Below are 20,382 nucleotides of genomic sequence, written 5' to 3'. Positions count from 1 at the left end.
TTCATATGGCATAACCCCACTAATACTGAACCAGCAATTTTGATGTACCAAAATGTGATCACTGTAGATCTGCATGAATAACACAGTATAAAGTGCAAAAATTTTGTGCAAACATGATTGAGGTCTCAGTGAGACATGAAAGCTGTGACATCACCTTTCAAACCTTTCAAGCACTAAAGAGAACCACTGAGTTGGAGTGCTGCAAACTAGCTATGGTTTACATTCTCTCTGTTTAAATGGCTCACTGAAATGGCATGCCACCTGATGTAAACACCCGAAAACAGGCAATGCATGCTCAACCTTCACTCTTGGAAGGGTTTGCTGGCAATGCATGATGGAAACTCAAGTGTGCTCTCTCTTAAGAGACTCTGGCTAAGGGAATCTCCATATTTGGAATGCCTTGAAGTGCTTATGGCATAAGAACTAAGCAAGTAATGCCAGTTGACTTTTTAAAAAAATGTAAATGCAAAATTTTTTTTAAGCTCAGGAGGCAAGTTTGCCGGGTTAACCTGCACAGTCCCCATGAAAAGTTCATGGGTCGCCACGTGCATGATCAGGACTGACTCTGAGCTATGCAGGATGACTGAGGTATGCATGATGAGTCTTGATTAGCCAGCACTCCAACCCTCTGGTGGGTTAGATGTACTCATCTTCACCCAACGGAGCTTTAAAAAGCCAAAAGAACCACATGAGCCCAACTGCATGGCCCAGCAATAGCTAAGATGACATTTAAAGTGGAGTTAGAACATTCGAGAAGGACGGCACATTCAGATTACATATGTACAGGGTCGTTCAAAATATGTGCGAACACGGCGAAGCGTGGCCGCACTCCGCGGAGCGTCAGCGCATCCAGCACGGTCGCGCATCGAAACAATGTGGCGCGGGCGCACAGGAGTCTGGAGGCGGTGCTTCGTGTCGTCTGCTACAGCGCGGAAGCGCACCATGCTTGCTTTGCTGGGAAGCGCACCTGTGTGCTGGCAGCGCCCTGACATGCCGAGATGGCATTGTCGCATTTTACTGACTGCAGCGCGTTGTTGTTGGTTCCGCATACGGCAACTCAGCAGCGTGTGTTTGCAATGCAGCGTTCTTGGTTAAATGCAGGCGTTGTTTCAAATTTCTCAGCTCTAGTGTAGATCCGAGAATCATCCGAGAATCATTCACTAGTACAGAGCAGTCGCTTAGCTTGGCACTTATTTGCAGCAGCTTATCAGCCGCGCCAGCAGATAAGAGATTGCCGTGCCCAAGCTAGCTCCCTCTGCCAGTTGATACCCTTCGATAGGACTGAACAACGCGCTGCAATCAGTAAAATGCGACAATGCCATCTCGACACATCAGGGCGCTGCCAGCACACAGGTGCGCTTCCCAGCAAAGCAAGCATGGTGCGCTTCCGCGCTGTAGCAGACACGAAGCACCGCCTCCAGACTCCTGTGCGCATGCGCCACATTGTTTCGATGTGCGACCGCGCCGGATGCGCTGGCGCTCCACGGAGCACGGCCACGCTTCGCCGTGTTCGCACATATTTTGAACGACCCTGTACAATGTCACAAGGTTCTTTTCTTCCAATTCTGGGAAAAATTATTTCATCCTGGTGGACTTTGCTGGACACAACAATCACTCTTGAGTACACTACTCACCTGGTCCCGTAACTCGCGCAGCTCCTCTTCTTGCTGCCCTAAACGCTCTCCAAGCTCTTTAGTAACATGCTGTTCCTTCTGAAGCTGTTCAGTTAGCTCAAGCTTATCATTGCTCTGCAGAAGTAAAAAAACAAAAAACGCAACATGTTCATTACACTGACAATAAGAAATATCCTCATGAAACACAGGAACAGAGCAAATGTATATATTGTTACGTAGGATGACGCAGACAAAAAGCTATGTACAAATATATTTACAAGGAAAATACGCTGCGCTAGGCCAAGAGGCAACAGCCCGCGCTAGCATCTAAGCGTCGTCGTCGTCTTCACACTGCTGGCCTTTCGTGATCGCACATATTGTGCCGTAGCAATATCAAATAAAATACCCAAATAATTTATGCTTAGTTGCCTATGAACACCCAAATGGCACAACAGCTAAAGAACATATTCAATAAGTGTTGCATCCAGACAGCCAAAAAAGAATGATAAAGTAGTTGAGCCTTTATATATGGAGCTTGATCAGAATCACAAGAACATTCAACGCAATAAATTCAATACAATGGATAGGCGTTCAAAGGCATGTGATGCTCAGCCAACAAGCATATTCGATTGACTAATGGTCCTGTGTTCAAGATGTACTGGGTTGAGCATGTTCTTATAAATACAAGCATATGTCAGCCTCCCTGTAATAGGCAATGGAACTATTTTAAATTCATCAAAGCTTTCTTTGCCTAATCAGAGCCAAGATAAGACCAAGGTCATGCGCTAGGATGCACCAATTACTTCCCCGAAAAATGTGTTCTGATCTTGGAGATAATGCAGTCCGAAAAGCCGCAGCAAATAGTCCAAACACACACCAGATATAGAGCAGCACGTGGCAGCAGGTGATGCATGTCACCACAGACACAAGGTCCAACATCAACATGCAGTTGTCATGCTACTGTCAATCATTTCATTGCCTTCATGACATTGTGATCATTCTTTCTTTGTCACGTCACTGTCATCTTTCCGGCGTTTTTACTCTGTTACTGTCACTGCACTGTCATATCGTCATCACGCCCTCTTCAAGTTACAATCGTCATACTGTCGTCGTCATTCTATCCTTGTCATGCCATTATCGCGTCGTTACTACAAAGTCGCCGTCATGATGTTGTGGTCGCTCCTTTGTCATCATGCCATTATCACGTTGTCGTTACAAAGTTTTCGTGATGACATCATGGTGGCTCCAGTGTCGCCATTTCGTTGTATTGATTGCACTGTGGTCAACCCATTATTGTACACCTTGGTCTTCACCTCGTTGTCCGGATTCCACCTTCATGATCCCTATCACTGTGCCATCGCTGACACGTCGTAGTCATCATGCGGTCATCATTTTACCATAGTGATCATCTTAACATCGTCATCCCATTGGCATCACGTCATCACACCATCGTCATCATACCACTGTGACTCCACTATCGTCATACCACTGTCGTCACTCCACCATTGTCGTATCATGGTTGTCATGCAGTTGTCTCAACATCATCATCATACCATGTTCGTCACTCCGCCATTGTCACATCACCGTGGTCATAACATTTTCGCCACCCTTAGCGCACATTTCACAAATGCTTCACATGATATAGATAATCATCAGGGATAGTTTCTGCCATCATTTTTTTTTACTAACATGCCACTATTGCAGTGCATCTGTGAAGTGTACACCCATGCCTATTATACTCTAATGTGCATGCTTTCATCAGTTGGCTCCACTCACTCGCATTATTGAGCCTACACTGTATTTGGCTCCCTTCACTTCACTCACTCCTTTGTCCTTCCTTTCTTACATAAGTTCTGCTCCTTTCCTATATGTAACCATAAGCCAGCCAAGTAAACTCTAATGAGACACAACTGTGTTTCCAAAAAGGGTGTACAAAAGACATCACAGTTGGTTGACTTATACCCACCGACATAACACACATGGGCTCCATGTGCAGGAGCTAACAAAATTAATTTACTGCCTAAATCTTTTTTTGGGCAGTAAAACATAAGTACAAGCATGTGGCATCTGCAGTCAGTGGGAGTCCAGAAAAATTAATAAACAACATGCGAGTATAGGCGAACTTGGCTGATAGGAACTTGCTTTGCTTCTCAAGTCTGGACCAATGCCAGATTTGCGAAGCAAGGCAAGTTTCTTTTAATACCAGACTTGCCGAAAGTTTTTTTTCACTGTTGACTTGGTCAACAGTAAAGCAAAAGAGAGAAAGAGCCAAAATGCACTTGGATAGCCTCCAAGGACCATGTTTGAGAGCCTGTCTTTAGTGCCCATATATGGACAGCTAAGACTAGAGTGCCTCGATGCCCATGCCCCTGCTCTGAGTACTGCCATTCTTTGAATGGGTCAATGCCGCCCCTACCATTGTCGGAGCATCTGCGGTGTTTGCGCCCTCACCGTGCTTTGGTTAAACGCACAAGCTGCACCTGCTGCCTTGTCCCCCTTCTGATCAGTCGCAAGGTTTGCAAGATGGTTGGATATTGTGTGCCACAGTGTACAAACCACTCTAGGAATGGCTCAAAGATGTTTTCTTTCTAATAGGAGCATAACAGAAGACTCCTGCAGACGGTGAAGATCAAGCGTGACAAGTGGCAGCCAATGAATGTATCGCGTGTATGCAGCACGAGTGTTGGAAGTATTGTTGCTGTTTTCTATCGCTTTTTCTTTGTTAAGCCTGGTACTATAGGGTTATTTTTGAAACGACGTGTAGATGTAATGTAGGCATGGATTAAATTATCACAAGTTATGTTTGTGGTTTAAGCTGCACTTTGATGCCTCCTTACCGTCCACCTACCGCAACTGAACAGGAACGTTTGACAAACTCGAAATGCCGAATCGTTTCATCGCGTTCAAACAGTTTCCAAAAATTTGGCGTTGTTTTGGGGATCAGCTTGGAAAACATACTTTCTTTTTCACCAGCATTATCTTTTCTTTTTTCCTACACCAAGGTATGATTATAGACATTATTGCGTTATTACTAAGCAGTGAGCATTTGCTCCCAATAGTATTTGTTGCTGAGCACCAAATCCAATTAGAAAACTCTATTTTGTGTTATTCAGTAGAATGATTTCCTACTTTCCCTGAGTAAACATTTTTGTGTCTACATTTTCATACACTGTCAGTTTCAAAGTGGAATTTGCGGCGCCAAAGAAATGTTTTAAACATTACAGAAGTAACGTCGTTTTTGCTGCGATTGTTAAATGACATTTTTATGCTTGCCGCATTTTCGCTAGTATTTTCTAGAAATGGGAATTAGAGCCATATTTTAAATAGGTGCTTAGTAACGGGACACAAAGACGAACATGTCCAGCAATTTTTCCACCTACAACAACTGCCTTTGAACCTGCATGCAGATTTTGATCATTTCAAGATTTTTGCAAAAGGCTAGTAAACCTTACAGCCCTCACGTCAGTAAATTTATGACTGGTGATCGATGGCTGTATTGGTCGATGGCAAGTAATGCTTGGTATATGCTACTTGCAACTGATCTTTAATGAAGCAAACGCTGACACTAGCAGTGCGCACATACACTGCAGCCCGACTGTTGGTACTGCATCCATAGGGACGAGTAAACACCCATCAAGCCACAATCCTTTTGGAAAATGTATGTTTCCTCTATTCAAAGCATATAGCAGTGCTACATTACTTGACCACTTCATTAGTGCACTGCACATCAAACCCTTAAACTCCCAATATTTCACTAACATGCAGGCTCACTTTGAAGAAAGCAGCTTCGAGCCACAACATGCCGATGGGTGGAAGAAACTAAAGCAAACTGCTGCTCCAAGTGCCTTTCTTTTTAAAGGTAAGGTGTTATGTTTCCACTTACATCATCTACAATGATTCTGAACATCAGCTGATACCTGGCTTAATTTTAAAATGCTCAACAGGATGTTGATTTGGGCGAAACGGATTTTCTTCACGGTAAGCATGGAAAAGACAAAACACTACCATTAGAAACATGGTAATTTAAAAATGTGGTACACCTAATGTGCAGCTGCCAACAAGCTTCAACTTTGATTCATTTTGATGAAGTACACTTTCCGGACAGCTGTAACTATCAACAGGATGATGGTCTTATGCACTTTATACTTTGATTTTCAGCTCTGCCATGTTGGAGAAAACCTTCAAAACAAAGAGCCAAACCTGATGTGCCACCTGCACATTCAGAGATGACCATGGCGCAGCCGCAGCCTAGCACTTCCACAACTGTTGGTTAAACATCTGTGGTAGAGCAGTCTATGCACCCACCTATAGACAACAGTAATGACATGCTTCAAGAACGAAACTGTGAGCATCAAACAGCCTCTGAAAATGACTCAGCGGAAACTGCACCAGTAACAGGAGATAATCGAGGTGCATCCCCTGCTTGGTCGAATAGTAGTGAATGCGAGCTCCATTCGGCTAGTACTTCATGCGCTGAGCTGGAGAAACAGCTTGCAGATGTAAAAACCTACTTACAGCTCCAAGAAGTCCACAAAAAAGGCCAACTGTAGTATCCAAGCTTTGAAACAGAAGGTTAAGAACCTAGAAAACACTATAGGGAACTTCAAAAAGCGAGTACACATTTCTAAATGAGGACCAGCTGCATGCACTCTCATGGAGAAACAACCAGGCCAGCACTTGGTCACCTCAGAGTATCAAGCAGGGGCTCCAGATAAAATTTCTAGTGGAACATCTGGCTACAGAACTCTAAGACATCTAGGCTATACCCACTGCTTTCGGAGAGAACCCTGGGTTGTCGCCTCCAAGGGCTGAAGTTTTTGCCAGGTATTCTTGCTAATGTCGTTGACATCCTAAAGGTGAAAACAGAAGCAATGGAAAATATTGAGAGAGATTGTGTATTACTTTTTGGACAAGATGGAAATCACTCGAGGGTTTGAGCTTGATGTGGCTGAAGATGTTGTGCTGGGAGGAGTGACAATGCAACCAAAGCCAGATTATCCACCTGGAATGCATCAATTTTCATGATATGATGCCTAAACCAACGGTGGAAACAAGTCATTGTGTATCACTTCGCTGGAAGTCACATCGATGGCAGCCTCTTCAAAGACTATGTAATAGAGATTGTACACATATGTGCAGGCATTTTTCCGAGGGTTCGTGTAGTGACGTCAGACATGGTAGCTGCAAATAGAGCAATGCAGCATGAGCTAAGTTTTTCAAACCACAGAAATTCCTGCACAGTATGCTCCATTCCCCATCCTTGCCTTGAAGGGAAGGAGTTGTTCTTCAATGCATATGCAGTTCACATGCAGAAGATCTTTGAGCGTCAGCTCTTGAACTCGCATGTTTCTGCATTAAGCGACTCAACTGTAGGTCAATAGCACTTGCCTTCAAAAGAGCCAAAAGCATAGCATGTGCATGCTGTGCTACAATATGACAAGGACAGAGAGCTGAAAGCTGCACCCAAGCTTTCTGAAGCACATGTGAGCATGGGGCATTTTACCAGTATGAAGGTGGGTATCGCACTATTGTTCTTTCACGAAGCTCCCCCTACAATTCGCTACCTGATTAGGGAGTGAATTTTGGAGCCTTAAGCTGAAACCACAGCATGGTTTCTGGAGCTTACTTCAAATTGGTATATGCTAATGCCTTCACGGCATCCATCAATAGCTCCGAGTCTTCAAGATGTGATAAGCACCATGCTGCTGTCAGAAAACTACGTTTGGCCCTTGAAACAATTCAAGGAATGAACATGGGACACTCTTCGCAATGGAAGACATCACAGGCTATTGTAGTTATCAACATGTGGTTACCATATGATAACCACAAGTTATGCTTCATCTGCAAGTCATTCTTTTGGAATCTGAAGGCTACAAGTTCCTTCTGACAAGCAGGATGTTGCAGGACTGCCTTGAAAACCTCCTTTACGTCATTTGATTGAGGAAGCCGGTACTGGATGCATATGATATGAAATGTACTCTCAAGCTGGTGTGTGTTCGTCAGACACCAGCGACAACCAGCTACAATATTGATAATTCAAAGTAAATTGTTGACCTGCTATCGCAAGGCATGCATGAGTGCACAGAAAATGGAGTTCAAGAAAATGGTGGCGAGATCCTATTCACTGAATCACTGGTCTGCAGAATGCAGCATGCTCTTCCACCTTGGCAGATTCCTTTTGAAGAGCATCATGAAAACAATCGAAAAGTGTGATTAAGGTAGCTGTGGTGTACTTGAGCAACAGTGAGCATGCATATCTTACAGTACTAAAAGGATATGTCCAGGATGGTACAAACCTGCATTACCCTAGTGCTGAGGTGATGAGCTTGTTGAAAGCATGCAAGGAATATTTTAAGGGAATTGTTGCTTGGACTGACAACTTAGTCAAGAAGAAGTCGCCTGTGCAGGCGGTGATTATATACTAGACGAAAATGTTGCGGTGCGACTCTGGAACCTGCTACAAACACAGGGAAGCGGTTCAGAAACTGCTAATTTCAAGCTACACCAGAATGAGGCTATGCATACGCCTCCGTCAACTAGAAACAAGACATGCTAATGGCCATGCCAGCAAGACATTGCTGAAGCCAACTTGTCATGAGAACAGAATTAGTTCCCCACATAACTTGTGGCCACAGTACACCCACTCGTCACAGGCTGCGACTACATACAGCAACATTTTAATAAACCTTGCAGAACAGCATGAAAGCTTCTATGTAAACTTGGGTGCTTGCCTCCCCCCTCCCGTGTTCATTAAAAAAAAAAAGCTCTAAGAAAGCTAGCTTTTTAAGCACATCACACGGCTCTGCATTCAAAAAAAAAAAAAAATCTTAAGTTTGGGTGACAAACATGTTTCACTGCGCCAATGAACTGGCCTCTAGATGCTTTTGACATTTTTGTACCCTTATGAAGAAAATTTTCCATTCAAACCTCATTTCCAACTGTCTTAGAAAATACAATAGGGCAGGGCTGACACACCATTTGGCATCAACTTGCAAGAGATTGCATTGGGTAATGTAAAAGAAATTAGTATCGCAGATAGCCCATTGCAAGGCAATCCGATCTCTCACTGCTCTCGGCTGAATCAGTGCTCTCATCAACAAGCCGCATATTGGCAACCACGATCACCTTTTGTGCTCTGTCATAAAAAAACTAACCAGAATTTTTTCACGACGGTGGTTCTTTTAAACGCAATCGGATGGGTTTTAAGTGGAAGGGGAGGAATTGGATTACGGTGCAGTGAGTGCTTCCCTGCAATTAGGGCAATAAGGGTAAGCGATTGCTTATTTACAACTGTTGTGGGGATGCGCGACTCTCGCGCGTCCCGATGTTTTTCCCGCATAGCGCGTCTCCTGTAATCCCGCTTCGCCGCGTGGCCTGCGTGACGTCCACGCGGTCGATGTGGTTGAAGTGCAGTCCGAGAGATGGCGCTAGTGTTGCGCTGCTGCGGGGTTACTTGGGTGCGGGAGAGACAAGGCGCTCTCTCTTGGGTTCGAGACAGCAAGCAGCACGGACGTGCCGCGCGTGCAGCGACCCTCCTTCCCGGCGGGTCGGCGCACGGCGGGTCGGCGCACGGCGGGGACGTCTCCCGCGTGGGCGCCGACCGATGCTTCGGCGAGACCGTCTCGCCTGGCCGCCTTCGAACGCGCCACGATTCGCGTGACTATACACGCGAACGACCAGGCGTTGGGATCCAGCATGGGGCGAACATATTCGCTCGCTTCCGGCCACGGTGAGTCGGACTTCTAGATTTGTCGCGCGCCCATCGGCATGTTTCGTGGATAGCAACTCGGCTAGCAGGCATTGATGTATGAAAGGTGCAATAAATGCCCTTGTGATTGTTTGCACTACTGTGTTGTCGTTCCTTTGTCCCAAGAGTACGGTGTGAGAATCCCACATCAGACCCCACACTGTGCAGGGCTGAAATTGCATATGCATATTTATATCCTAGCTGATTGGTACATGTGCATCAATTAGGAGATAGAGCAGTAAGCAGGCATAGAAGCAGGACCTGCCGGAGAAAGCCCCTAATTAGAACTGGGTTAGAAATATTCTGCTCCCTCTATATTGCATTTCAGTTCATTTTCTGTCCATATCTGTAGTACAACTGTCGTATCTGTGAGCGCAGTGCTTTACTTCTTTTTATTCCTGCTAATTTGTTTGCCTGTGTAGTTGCGTTGCTCGATGAAATCAAGACTGGCCAATTTTTACTGTGTGCTTCAGTGTGCACTTCCAGAAGTCTAGGCAGAAATAATTGCAGACATAAAAACATATATACTGTGGCTTTCATGGTAGGCATGTCATTGCATTGCTTTTCCATATTATACAGTCCTATGAAAAAGACCTTTTCATTATTGCTTTGTAAAAGACAGTATTTTGCAGCTCTCACTTCCCTGAAGAAAGCTAACCTGTCATGCCTTCCAATAGTTAAGAAAACATGCCACGAAAACATACAAAATTAAAAGTAAACTGTGATGCATGCAGCCTCTGGTGACCAAATGCAGCTATGTACCACATCACCGCTAAGGCAGCTAGCAGCGCAGCGGCCTCACCGGCATTGAGGACGATTACCTTGTGCGACAATGTTAGACGCTATACATCTAATCACTTCTTGTAATGCATGTCTGGAAATCTACAAACAGCGAGTTCTATGGATTATATTGCATTTACGATGACTAGCCCAGCACAAAACGCCTTTACAAGGAAATGGCTGCAAATCCGTGCGCTGGCAGTGCATACCTTGGCACGTGGGGACAATAATGGTGACCGCTGTAGCAGACAACATAATTGTCTCCACCTTGAGTGGAGCGGAAGCGAGCGAGCACATCGAGGCACCCTAGCTACGACTACCTGAGTGCACTTCAGAGAAATGAGGTCCACTAAGGTCCTCACAAGTCTCACAGTTATCATACTGAAGACCAGTCATACAATACAGTCCACATACCGTATTTACCTGAAGCTTATGTGTACCTTTGTTTCCCCAAGAAAATGGATCAGAAAATTACTCCAGCAGCTGCTGCATATGGCGTGGCCACGCAGGCCCCATGATGAAAGCGATCTGTGATGAGTATAGAGTCTAGTTGTGCCGCGGGCTCACAGTTTTATGGGCGCTATGTTCTCGCCACTTAGGTCGCGTTGAAGCAAGACGCAGCACAAACATCAATTCACTCACTGCTGCTGCCGCACTTCCTCACTCCAGTGTTCTGACAGCGAGTTTCCACAGTCATTAAGAGAGATGTGTTCATATTTGCTAGTGTGCGCATGCATACTTGTTAATTTAGTTAATAAGCGAATATTTACAAGTTTATACAACAAATAAATCTACTGTCCTTACTTCGTATAGCTGTTTACTAATTTACTATCTCAATCCATGCTTTGCCATCCAGGCAAACTGCGACATTCTCTCATCATGAACGTAGGGGGCATGCTATACTGTATATTTCTTTCGTAAATCGGCAACATGTTACATTTAGATGCACTTTTATTTTCTTACTTTAAACCACAAAACTAGGAGCATGTTAGATTCAGGGATGAATTAGAAACAGGCAAAAACGGTGTCTATTTACATTTACAAAAGACATTAGGAGTGCCTTCTCAACAAAATGTCTCAAAGATGCCTCAAGGTGAAGCATCAAAAAAGTACTAAACCTTTCAAGATGATTCAGTCTTGCGCTTGTCTGCACAAACCTATAGGCCAGCAACAAGAAAGTCATTGTCAATGTAAAAAACAAAAAGCTCATGTTAGCACTCAAGGAGCTAAATGTAGTTGTGTAGTTGGCGTTAAGCAAGCTGAAGAAAGTTTGAAAAATATGTGCTTTGTTCCATGGCAAATGGAGCCTCATCAGGCTGGGTAGCATCCAAATGCTTCATGTATAGGTATGATAGTCATTGTGATGACAAAAAATTGCATGCCTGATCCTTCCTTGATCCATGCCTGATCTTCCTTTGCTGCAATTATGTAAGTACCTGTGATGATGCAAGCCCATATTAGCATTGTTTCCTAACCATTACTCATCTATTTTATTGTGTACACTTTATTTTTTTATTAAACAATTTCTTATTAATTTCATTTGTTCTATGCAATATGGCATGTCCACTGAATCTTGGCCACAATGAGGCACCGTGGTGCCTCGATCATAATGATACCAGCCCACCATGTTTGTGGCTGCGCATGCACTTCTTCTGCAGGTGCTAGTGCCACTTTCCAGCATAGTTTCTGCTGCATAACCCTGCACACCCTGCAAAAAACTCATTTAGCACCACTGAAATGTATGGGACTTGGCAATTATGTAAAGTCCTTGTCTGGTGCTGAGTTTAACATGAATAGCGCCAACATTGGGAAGTTATGCAGAACCGATAACCTTGCCAAATGAGCCCTACCGACGAGCAATGGTCGCAAGAATCCAAGCAGCAACTGCGCACATACAGTTCACGCGAGACTCATTTCACAAGACGAGATCAGAGCTGTATTTTGTAACAATTCATTTTCCGTTCTCTTCGTTCTTCATTGTTGGCTCAGACGTCGCTGCTATATAGCCAGTATTAGCAACTTCACATGACAGATGGTAAGACAAGAAGAATGAAATGAACTGTTACAAAATAGGCCCCGGGCGAAAATGTACAAATTCTTGGAGGCTTATACCTAGTTATCTCACTATCTGCCTCTCTAACCTGAAATTTCTTGACGATGTTGACATCATTTAATGTTACATGTTACATTTAGATATCACACAAACTTTAGCACTATATCAGTTCGAAATCAACAAAGCGGTGCATGCCGCTGATATGATAAATGTAAATGTAAATGTGAAATGAACGAGTTGAGGACAAATATCTTAATGAAACTTTGTCATTCAAGAACCTCGTTTACATTTCTGTACGTATGCAACGGCCAGGGAAAATTCTCAGTGATGCTGTCCTTCGTTTCAATGTATTGCGCAGGAGCAGCAGTCACAGTCGTGTATTGTAATTGCACCGAAAGTATAGTCGCAACAGAGATCAAATATAAAAAGCAGGAGTTCTGCAATATATACGTTAGAAATGCGAAGATACAATGGAATACACAAATGCGAAGATAAAGCTTGATGAAGGGCAAAAAAGGTGTCACTGAAAAAGTTCACTGCATGCATGCACATAACTTCACAACAATATATTTAAATATACGTAGAAGTCTCTAATAAATCTACATATCTAAGCAAAAGTCAACTGTATACAGGGTGTCTCAGCTAACATTAGCCATGTCAGAATCATAGCTGTCACTGTTTGACAGACCTGAAGAGCTGATGCAGCCGATATTGTTACCCGAAGGTCCAGTGCGGTCACGAATCAGCTGAGCGTCTGCTCTTCACAGGTTTTGTTCACCCTGTGGGCAAGACCGGCATGCCTTGAACACCTTCACCGCTGGTGTACCACTCATGACATCACACAAAGAAGTTCGCTCGGCTGCTTGGTCAGGTGTAGGTTTCGTTCTTGCGCTTTTGTGCTTATTTAAAATTGTTTTTGAATTTGCGAAACAATTCTACTATCATACACGTGAAAGAGGGTCCCGGGAACTTAAATATTCCATTACCTTGACATGGTCAAAAAATCACCAGAGTTGCCCTTTAAGCCGCTAGGATTGCTTTTCTTTTAAGAGCTGCTGAATAATGTTTCCACAGTCCTGACATTGTGTGATCATGCTGATTTGGACGACGCAAATATCATGAAGTCAGTGTGATCAAAATGACATGATAGCTATGGCATCTCCTCTCGTTAGGCAACCTAATGATGATAGTGGCCATAAAAAAATCTGCACCTTCAGATTTTGGCTGAAAATTGTTTGGTTCCATATATAATACGAGGAGCAAATTTGACATGCTAGAATGTGGAAAAAAAAATTTTGTATTATATATGTGGGTTTCTATGGTAGTTAGCTCAATCCTTTTTTATAGTCATCCGAAGATCTTAAGATCTGTGCTACACGAACACGGTATGACTCACAGTAATCGTGAACATAACAATTGCAAGGCACAAGTCATACCATGTTGACACAGCATGGATCAAGCATCAAAAGACTATAAAGAATAAAATGCATAGCTAATAAAGGCAATGAACAATGTGCTAGCATAAGACATAACGTCAGCGTAGGTGGTTCTGACGTGGCACTCCGCCGTGCCCTCTCTAGGTGTTGCGTGTTCCTTATACACTATGTTTGGCAGTCACTGATCAAGTGAGAGCTTCAATAAGTATCCAAAATCAAGTTGCTGTTCAAAATATACATTCCCCATAGCAAATGAAAGATCCATGATTTGTAGTAAACAATAACTGTCAAGTCAGCCTTAAAAAAATGTTAAATATACTTCCACTTAGTCCGTAACCTTGTTGGAACTACTGCACCTATCAGCATTGGTGACTATCCTTGAGTGATTTGAGGGGTTCAACATCCCAAAACAACAGCAAATCTAAGTCCACATGTGTTCTTGCATTTTGCCCCCATCGAAATATGCCAGCTGTGGTCGGGAATCAAAACCTGCGAACTTGTTCTCAGCAGCAGAATGCATAGCCAATGAGTCACCATGGGTGTGTGCCTGTCATTCCAATGCCTAATTGCTTCATGCAGATTTCCTACACTTTTATTTACATTAGGGCATGGAACAAAAGCAGTTCCTAATGAAAGACTGCAGCTTCTGAAAAATCTTAACACAATTGATCAGCAGCTCGCCATGCAATATCCACTGGTTCCACTGACGAACAGAAATCTGGAACAATTTTTGGAGCAGGAAAATGGTAACCTTGTAGCAGTTTGAAGCACCTAAATACAGATTTCAGAGCACTTTTGAGCAAATAAATGACAACTGCTGGACATGTAATAGGATATTTCAAACACTTAGAATTGACAAGCATTATTCCACAAAGTATTTGCATGTTGTAAAACAATGCTGCTGTGCCTCTAAATAGAAAAAACAAGGGGGAAGCCTAAATTTGAGTACCTCTTTAATTTAAATGAAGACAACAAACCTGTTCACACAGCTTGCTGTAATTAGTTTATTTCCAATTGAGTGAAGCTGCTCAAACGTTGACTTTTGCATCTTACAAATGTTTTATTGACAGCTGCCAGCTTAGCCATGTTTTGAGCAAGACTATTGGCCTCGAGCTGCACCACTGGAAAAGCTGGCGCCACCGTTGGCGTGACGTGCTAGGAGGGATCACGTGGACATAGCGGCTGCTTCGAGCACGCCAAAGCGAGCTGAAAACGAGAGTTTAAATTCCCTCGTACGCTGCGGTCCTCATTTAGTGGCGAGATTTTCCCGCTTCGAGTGTCGCCTTTACAATGCTTGAAAGCACTACAATAGGTAGTGACTGCCTTTGAAGGCACGCAACATGGTAGGCTACTGCTCGGTGCCGCAATGCCGGACGCACGCAACGAAGCACAGTGTCAGCCTTATTCACACGTAGCCGCAGGACAAGAAGCTGTGTGAAGCTTGGCTCGTGAAACATAATACCGGCAAACAGTCATCGGCTACAACTCGGGTATGCAGCAAGCACAGACGCGAGAAAGATTTCTGCTACGGCGCCCGGTCTGCGATGTTCTGAAAATGCGCACTGAGACGCTCGCTCGAGTCCGCTGCCCGACTAATGTCATGACGGTTTGGTCTATGAACTTGTCGATGCTATAGATACTGGCAAGTTGAGTGGAGTGGAAAGGCAGCGGTAAGAAGCACATTTAGAAAAAGCATGGCATATGGTCATGTTTGTGTTATGAATTAATGCACTGGATTACAAAAAAGGAGTAGCGGGGAATTGGACGCTGAGAACACCGATAAACATACAGTGCGATGCAACTCGAGAAATAGTATTGAAAGGTAAAATAATTTAGAAGAACAAAAAGATTGAATCGTCGCGACGGCACATCACAGTCCCCGTAGGCGTCGAAGTCTCTACAATGAAATTATTTTTGAACAGCTCTGATAGCGCCCACGCAACAATGGTTGCTTGTATACTGTCAAATGCTCATATTCTGCGGCCTAAAGCTCATGGCACGGTGCGAAAACGTGCGCGCGGAGTTGCGAAACAGTGCGCGGACAAGCATGCAGACGCGCAGTCGGTCGCTGCGAATCTGCGCGATCGCTGCATTGAGGCTTCATCCTATTACGCTCCATTTAGTTATACAAACACTATAAGAACATATTTCAGATAGTTTGCTCTTAGCGTTTACCTACCTTTCACGCAAGAAGCCGGTTCGGGAGACTCCATCGCGGCGACCGCGCGCAGTGGCGTTCACTGTACGTATTCGGTAAAGAGATAGCCTCTGTAAACGATTGTGTGCTTTCAGTTTGCCCAAGATTATTATTTAGACAGTAAAAAACTTCTCTCGTTTCGAAAGTACTTACAGAAATGTCCGGGAGAGCTCGCGCATGGTGTTTTGACAGCAAAACCTATGAGGAGCGTGCCACGTAATCCCTCATACTACGCCAGCGAGGCGCTTCCAATAGATGGCGACTCCGTAACTCCTCGCCGCCAATAGAGCTAGCTCCAGTCATAAACACCTAGCCAGGCATAATGTCACCAATGCTTTTCTGAGCTAGGCCAGCCTTGACGAGTCCTTGGTGACGCTCAAGCCTTGACACCAGGCAGTTTTAAGTGGTCTGCTTTTCCTCCTAAAGTTGAAGTTGCTGCTCAGCAACTGGGTGATTCACAACTGGTGCCAATCAATTATTTGAATAGCAACAATTCAGACAAGCTTGATTACTCAAATTATTTCGAGGCACCATCACTGGCACATAAATTTGATGTATAAGTACGACCAAAATTTCTGACACCTCAAGGCACACCATTCAATAATTCGAACTGCTGAGTTGGGTGGAAATAGAGATATTTTGGCTTTCATATGTTGCTGGCATCCCCGTGGCATGGTCATTGGCCATACTGCTGACACCTCCTTGAAACCGAAATTAGCGAAGCCTAGTTAATCCAGCACCGACCAGGGCCAAACCGTAGGACAAGTGAACCCCAGCAAGCCATTCACAAGTCCTGCGGTGTTGGTTCTGCACGTCCAACATTTGTTCATTCACATGTTAAACAGCAACTCATTCCAGGCGACTGCAAGTGTTTAAGTGGTGCCGACTCCATAATCGATGTCTGTGCCAACGAGAACAATGACTGCTGGTAAGAAGAAAAAAAAAATCACTGATGATTACGATACTCCCTCAAGTGAAATATGAGCGCAGCTCTATAAGTGTTCTCATTTCACAATATTTTGGCTGGCATGGACAATCGGTGTCGTGCAGCAAGTTGCAAAGGGAGTTAAGTATGGCGCCATTTCCTCACTAATCTGGAGATTGTGAGAGCCTGCGCGTGGATTGCGTGTGGGCGAGATTTACAGAAGCCACCGCCAACAAACCTCGCCAATGACGCACACTATTCTGACGCTATCTCATAGCCACTGTCGTCGCACTACACTTTTCTTCTCTTGATTTCGCCATACCCTCGTCCGCTTTCGGCCTCATGGCTCCATTGCACTCTCCCCTCCTCTTTCCTCCTCGTGCCTCAACTCTCTTCAATGCTTTTTTAATCCCCCGCTACGCGCCGCACTCGCTTTCATCTTTTGGTGTGCTCTTTCACTCAGTTATGCCGGGAACGCTGGTGCTCAGTGCAGGAACGGGCACCTAAGAGCTGCACTCTAAAAAAAAGAAAACATTCAGCTCTGATAGCGCGATCAACTTCTAGGCCGTGATCTTGTACCGATGCACTCTGTTTGACTCTATTTGCTGCCCTTTTTATCCAACGTTCACGGCGAACTGATACCACTGATAACTCGCATGGAGCGCCGCTCTTATCACTGACAAAGCACAAAAAGGAGTGGCACCGGATCATTAATCGGCGACATACAGACAATATTAAGTTCAATTTATTAAGCCGCTTTAGTAATGCATGCCACGCACGCCTGCAGAACACTGCTGCCACAAATATACTGCACAGTCGCTTTTGCCGCACTTCAGTGCAAAATCATGTTTTTTTTTATCAGGATAGCGCAGGAAATCTTGTTGGGCGTAATTTGGAACAGGAGTGGGAGCACCGACTATCACTCCACATGAAAACTATGCACCAGTAAAGAACGCACCAACTTGACAAAGACATCCTGCATCTCCTCCAGTTGGCGCTTCAGCTCTCGGTTCTGGGACAGCGCCCGGCTGGCAGCCACCTTTTCACTTTGGATTGTCTCCAGGAGCCGGCTGCTTTCTACATGGTCCTCCCGTAGCCGTTCCAGGGCTGCTGCAAGCTCCTCAGCTTGAGCCTCACGCTCTGCCAACAAACCACTCAGCTGCTGGTTGTCACTGCCCTATAAACATAGAGCACTGGTCAATGACTCCATGTAGCGCAGGTTTGTGTTTAGAGCCATTTTAGAGCCAAACTCGCAACATTTTACAAAGTTACAATTTTTTACGCTGGCTAAAAGTAACTGAATGAGACTTTCACCCTGAGGTATCTATGGTAGTCTGTGGCAAGCTGGTGTAAGCAAAGTGTCAAACCATAATGGGAAACTGAACTGCTTCGTTTTGCCGAACTGGAATTGAACTGAAATGTGTGTTGTCATTTTGAATTTGAACTGAAGAAAAACAATGAAGCTGGGGATACGAAAATGTTTTGTATTGCGAGAATTTCGTTATTGGGATTTTGTTATCACGGGTTTCGACTGTAGCTTGTTATAAGCATGCATGTAAGTTGGCAAAATGCTGCCTTCAATGAGGACATTTGTAAATGGAAGTACATGAAAAATATGTGAGCTTGGAGCTCACGAACTGCATTGAGGCCTTCTGCCTTTCACTAGCGATGATGTAACGCTGCTGGTGCACAGCCGATTATGCAGCAATTAATGATAGTTGTATGCAACAATGCAACCACAAAGGCCCAATTTCAACTGCCTTAATTCACAAGATGAAGTGTTCATCTGCATCACACTGCTCATGCGTGGAGCGTCAAAGATCTCTCCGGCTTTCATTAGACTCGCCTTTCCTTTCTCTCTTTCAGCCTGCTGCGAATAGTATATGTGTGTGCGGGCTTCAATAAAGATGTTGTTAGCAGTCAGCGCTGGTCCTGTGCTCTTCCTTGTCCATGTGCTTTTTGTAGCTGTTTAAAATGAATGACCTGTATCAAGTAGCTCGCACCCAAACCCTTCCAAGTCTCTGTAAGCCCATCAAAGATATGTCAACAAAATGGATCGCTCTGCTGTGCCTTAGTAGTTCTTGCCTGCTGAAGACGATAGCAGAGAAAGCAACGGGGTCCACCAGGTAAATATCCTCTCTCAAGGCTGGCAATCTGGAGATCGCTTCACCATCGAGGGTCACACCGTTCATGCAATTGGAGACGCAAGCTCTGGTCTCTACTGAATGTGAACTGGCGCCGTTTGAGTCATGGTAGACTGAGGCTCCAGTCTCTAATTGGTGAGAATGCTCATGGGAGTGACGAAACAAAGGGTCAGACACTGAATTGGGGGTAGGTGCACAACGAAGTTGTACCGCTGCAGTGTCAACGCCCAGCGCGCGAGACGGCCTGAGGGCTCGCGCAAGTGCTTAAGTCAGGTGAGCGCCATGTGGCCTGTCTCCGTCCATGTGGTCCATGTGAGCGCCATGTGGTCCATGTGAGCGCCATGTGGTCCGGTCCGTCGATGTAGCAGTCAAACTTCCAGAGAGCAAAAACTATAGCGAGACAGTCCCTTTCGGCCCCGCTGCAGTTGCGCTCAGCGGCTTTGAGTGAACGGCTGGCAAAGGCGACTGGAAAGAGAACGCCGTCGTGCTCCTGAAGCAGTACAGCCCCAAGGCCCAGGTCACTCGCATCAGCTTGGACAATGAACTCCCTGTTGAGGTCGGGCAGCTTCAGTTTGGCTGTGGCCACTAGAGCTCGGAATAGTGCATGAAAGGCACCCTCCTGCTCAGGACCCTAGCTCCATCATGCCGACTTTTTCAACAGTGCAATCAAGGACGCTTGGAGAGCGGCACAATTCGAAATGAACTGTCTCTATAGTTCACCAATCCCAAAAATCACCTAAGGCCCTGAATGTTCACCGGCCTTGGGTATTCAAAGATAGCTTGAATCTCCTCTTTGCATAGCAGAACACTACCCCTGTCGATGGTGAAGCCTAATAGAGAAATGCGAGACAGCTATTTGGGCTTTCTTAGGGTTTAGAGTCAACCCGGTGGCAGGCAACTTCTCGAGAACGTCCTCCAGGGGGCAGAGGTGCTCATTGAACATTTGAGAGAACGTGACAATGTCATGTAGGTACGCCAGTGCAAAGTGCCACTTAGCATCCCCCAGAACGCGGTCAATCAATCTCTGGAACGTAGCTGCAGCTCCAGTGCAGCCAAATGGCATGGGTAAACTGGTAAAGGCCTCAGTGAGAGGTGAACGCAGTTTTCTCCGCATCAGCCGGCTCCATCCGAACCTGCAGGTAGCCGCAGCTAGTATCCAGGGTGGTGAAGTAGCACGCATCGCCTAGATTAGACGCAATATAGTTCACGTTAGGTATAGGATAAGCATCCTTCCTCGTGACCTCGTTCAGCCGGTGGTAGTCCACACAGAGTCTATGAGAGCCGTCTCTTTTGGGGACCATTACCACCGGCGAACCTCAGGGACTGTTTGAGCGCTGTACAATGCCAGTCTCAATAACTCATCCACTCCCTGGTGGATCGCCTTCCTCTTGGCCACACTAACGGGGCGAGGATTCATTTCTACGGCAGTGCGGCTCACGTGTCGATCCGATGTCGCAGAAGAGAGGTGCCCAACCCGGTCATTCAGT

At 45.0% G+C, this 20,382-nt stretch overlaps 1 protein-coding gene across 5 annotated transcripts in view; it reads right to left on the bottom strand.

Annotated features, from left to right (window-relative positions):
• LOC135916573 (golgin subfamily A member 2-like) overlaps positions 1 to 20,382 on the bottom strand; it is a 154,117-nt gene that overhangs the window by 61,755 nt on the left and 71,980 nt on the right. For all 5 annotated transcript variants that reach the window (XM_065450007.2, XM_065450006.1, XM_065450009.2 and 2 more), the window contains 2 exons: positions 17,710 to 17,928; positions 1,635 to 1,748 (listed from right to left, as the gene is read on the bottom strand). In XM_065450007.2, the coding sequence (XP_065306079.1) occupies positions 1,635 to 1,748; positions 17,710 to 17,928 (333 nt within the window). The remainder of the gene's footprint in view (positions 1 to 1,634; positions 1,749 to 17,709; positions 17,929 to 20,382) is intronic.

This window comes from Dermacentor albipictus, chromosome 1 (genome assembly GCF_038994185.2).
Source record: "Dermacentor albipictus isolate Rhodes 1998 colony chromosome 1, USDA_Dalb.pri_finalv2, whole genome shotgun sequence".
NCBI lineage: Eukaryota > Metazoa > Arthropoda > Arachnida > Ixodida > Ixodidae > Dermacentor > Dermacentor albipictus.
Note: the sequence above shows the minus strand (reverse complement) of the source record. Positions and strands in the feature narration are given on the sequence as shown.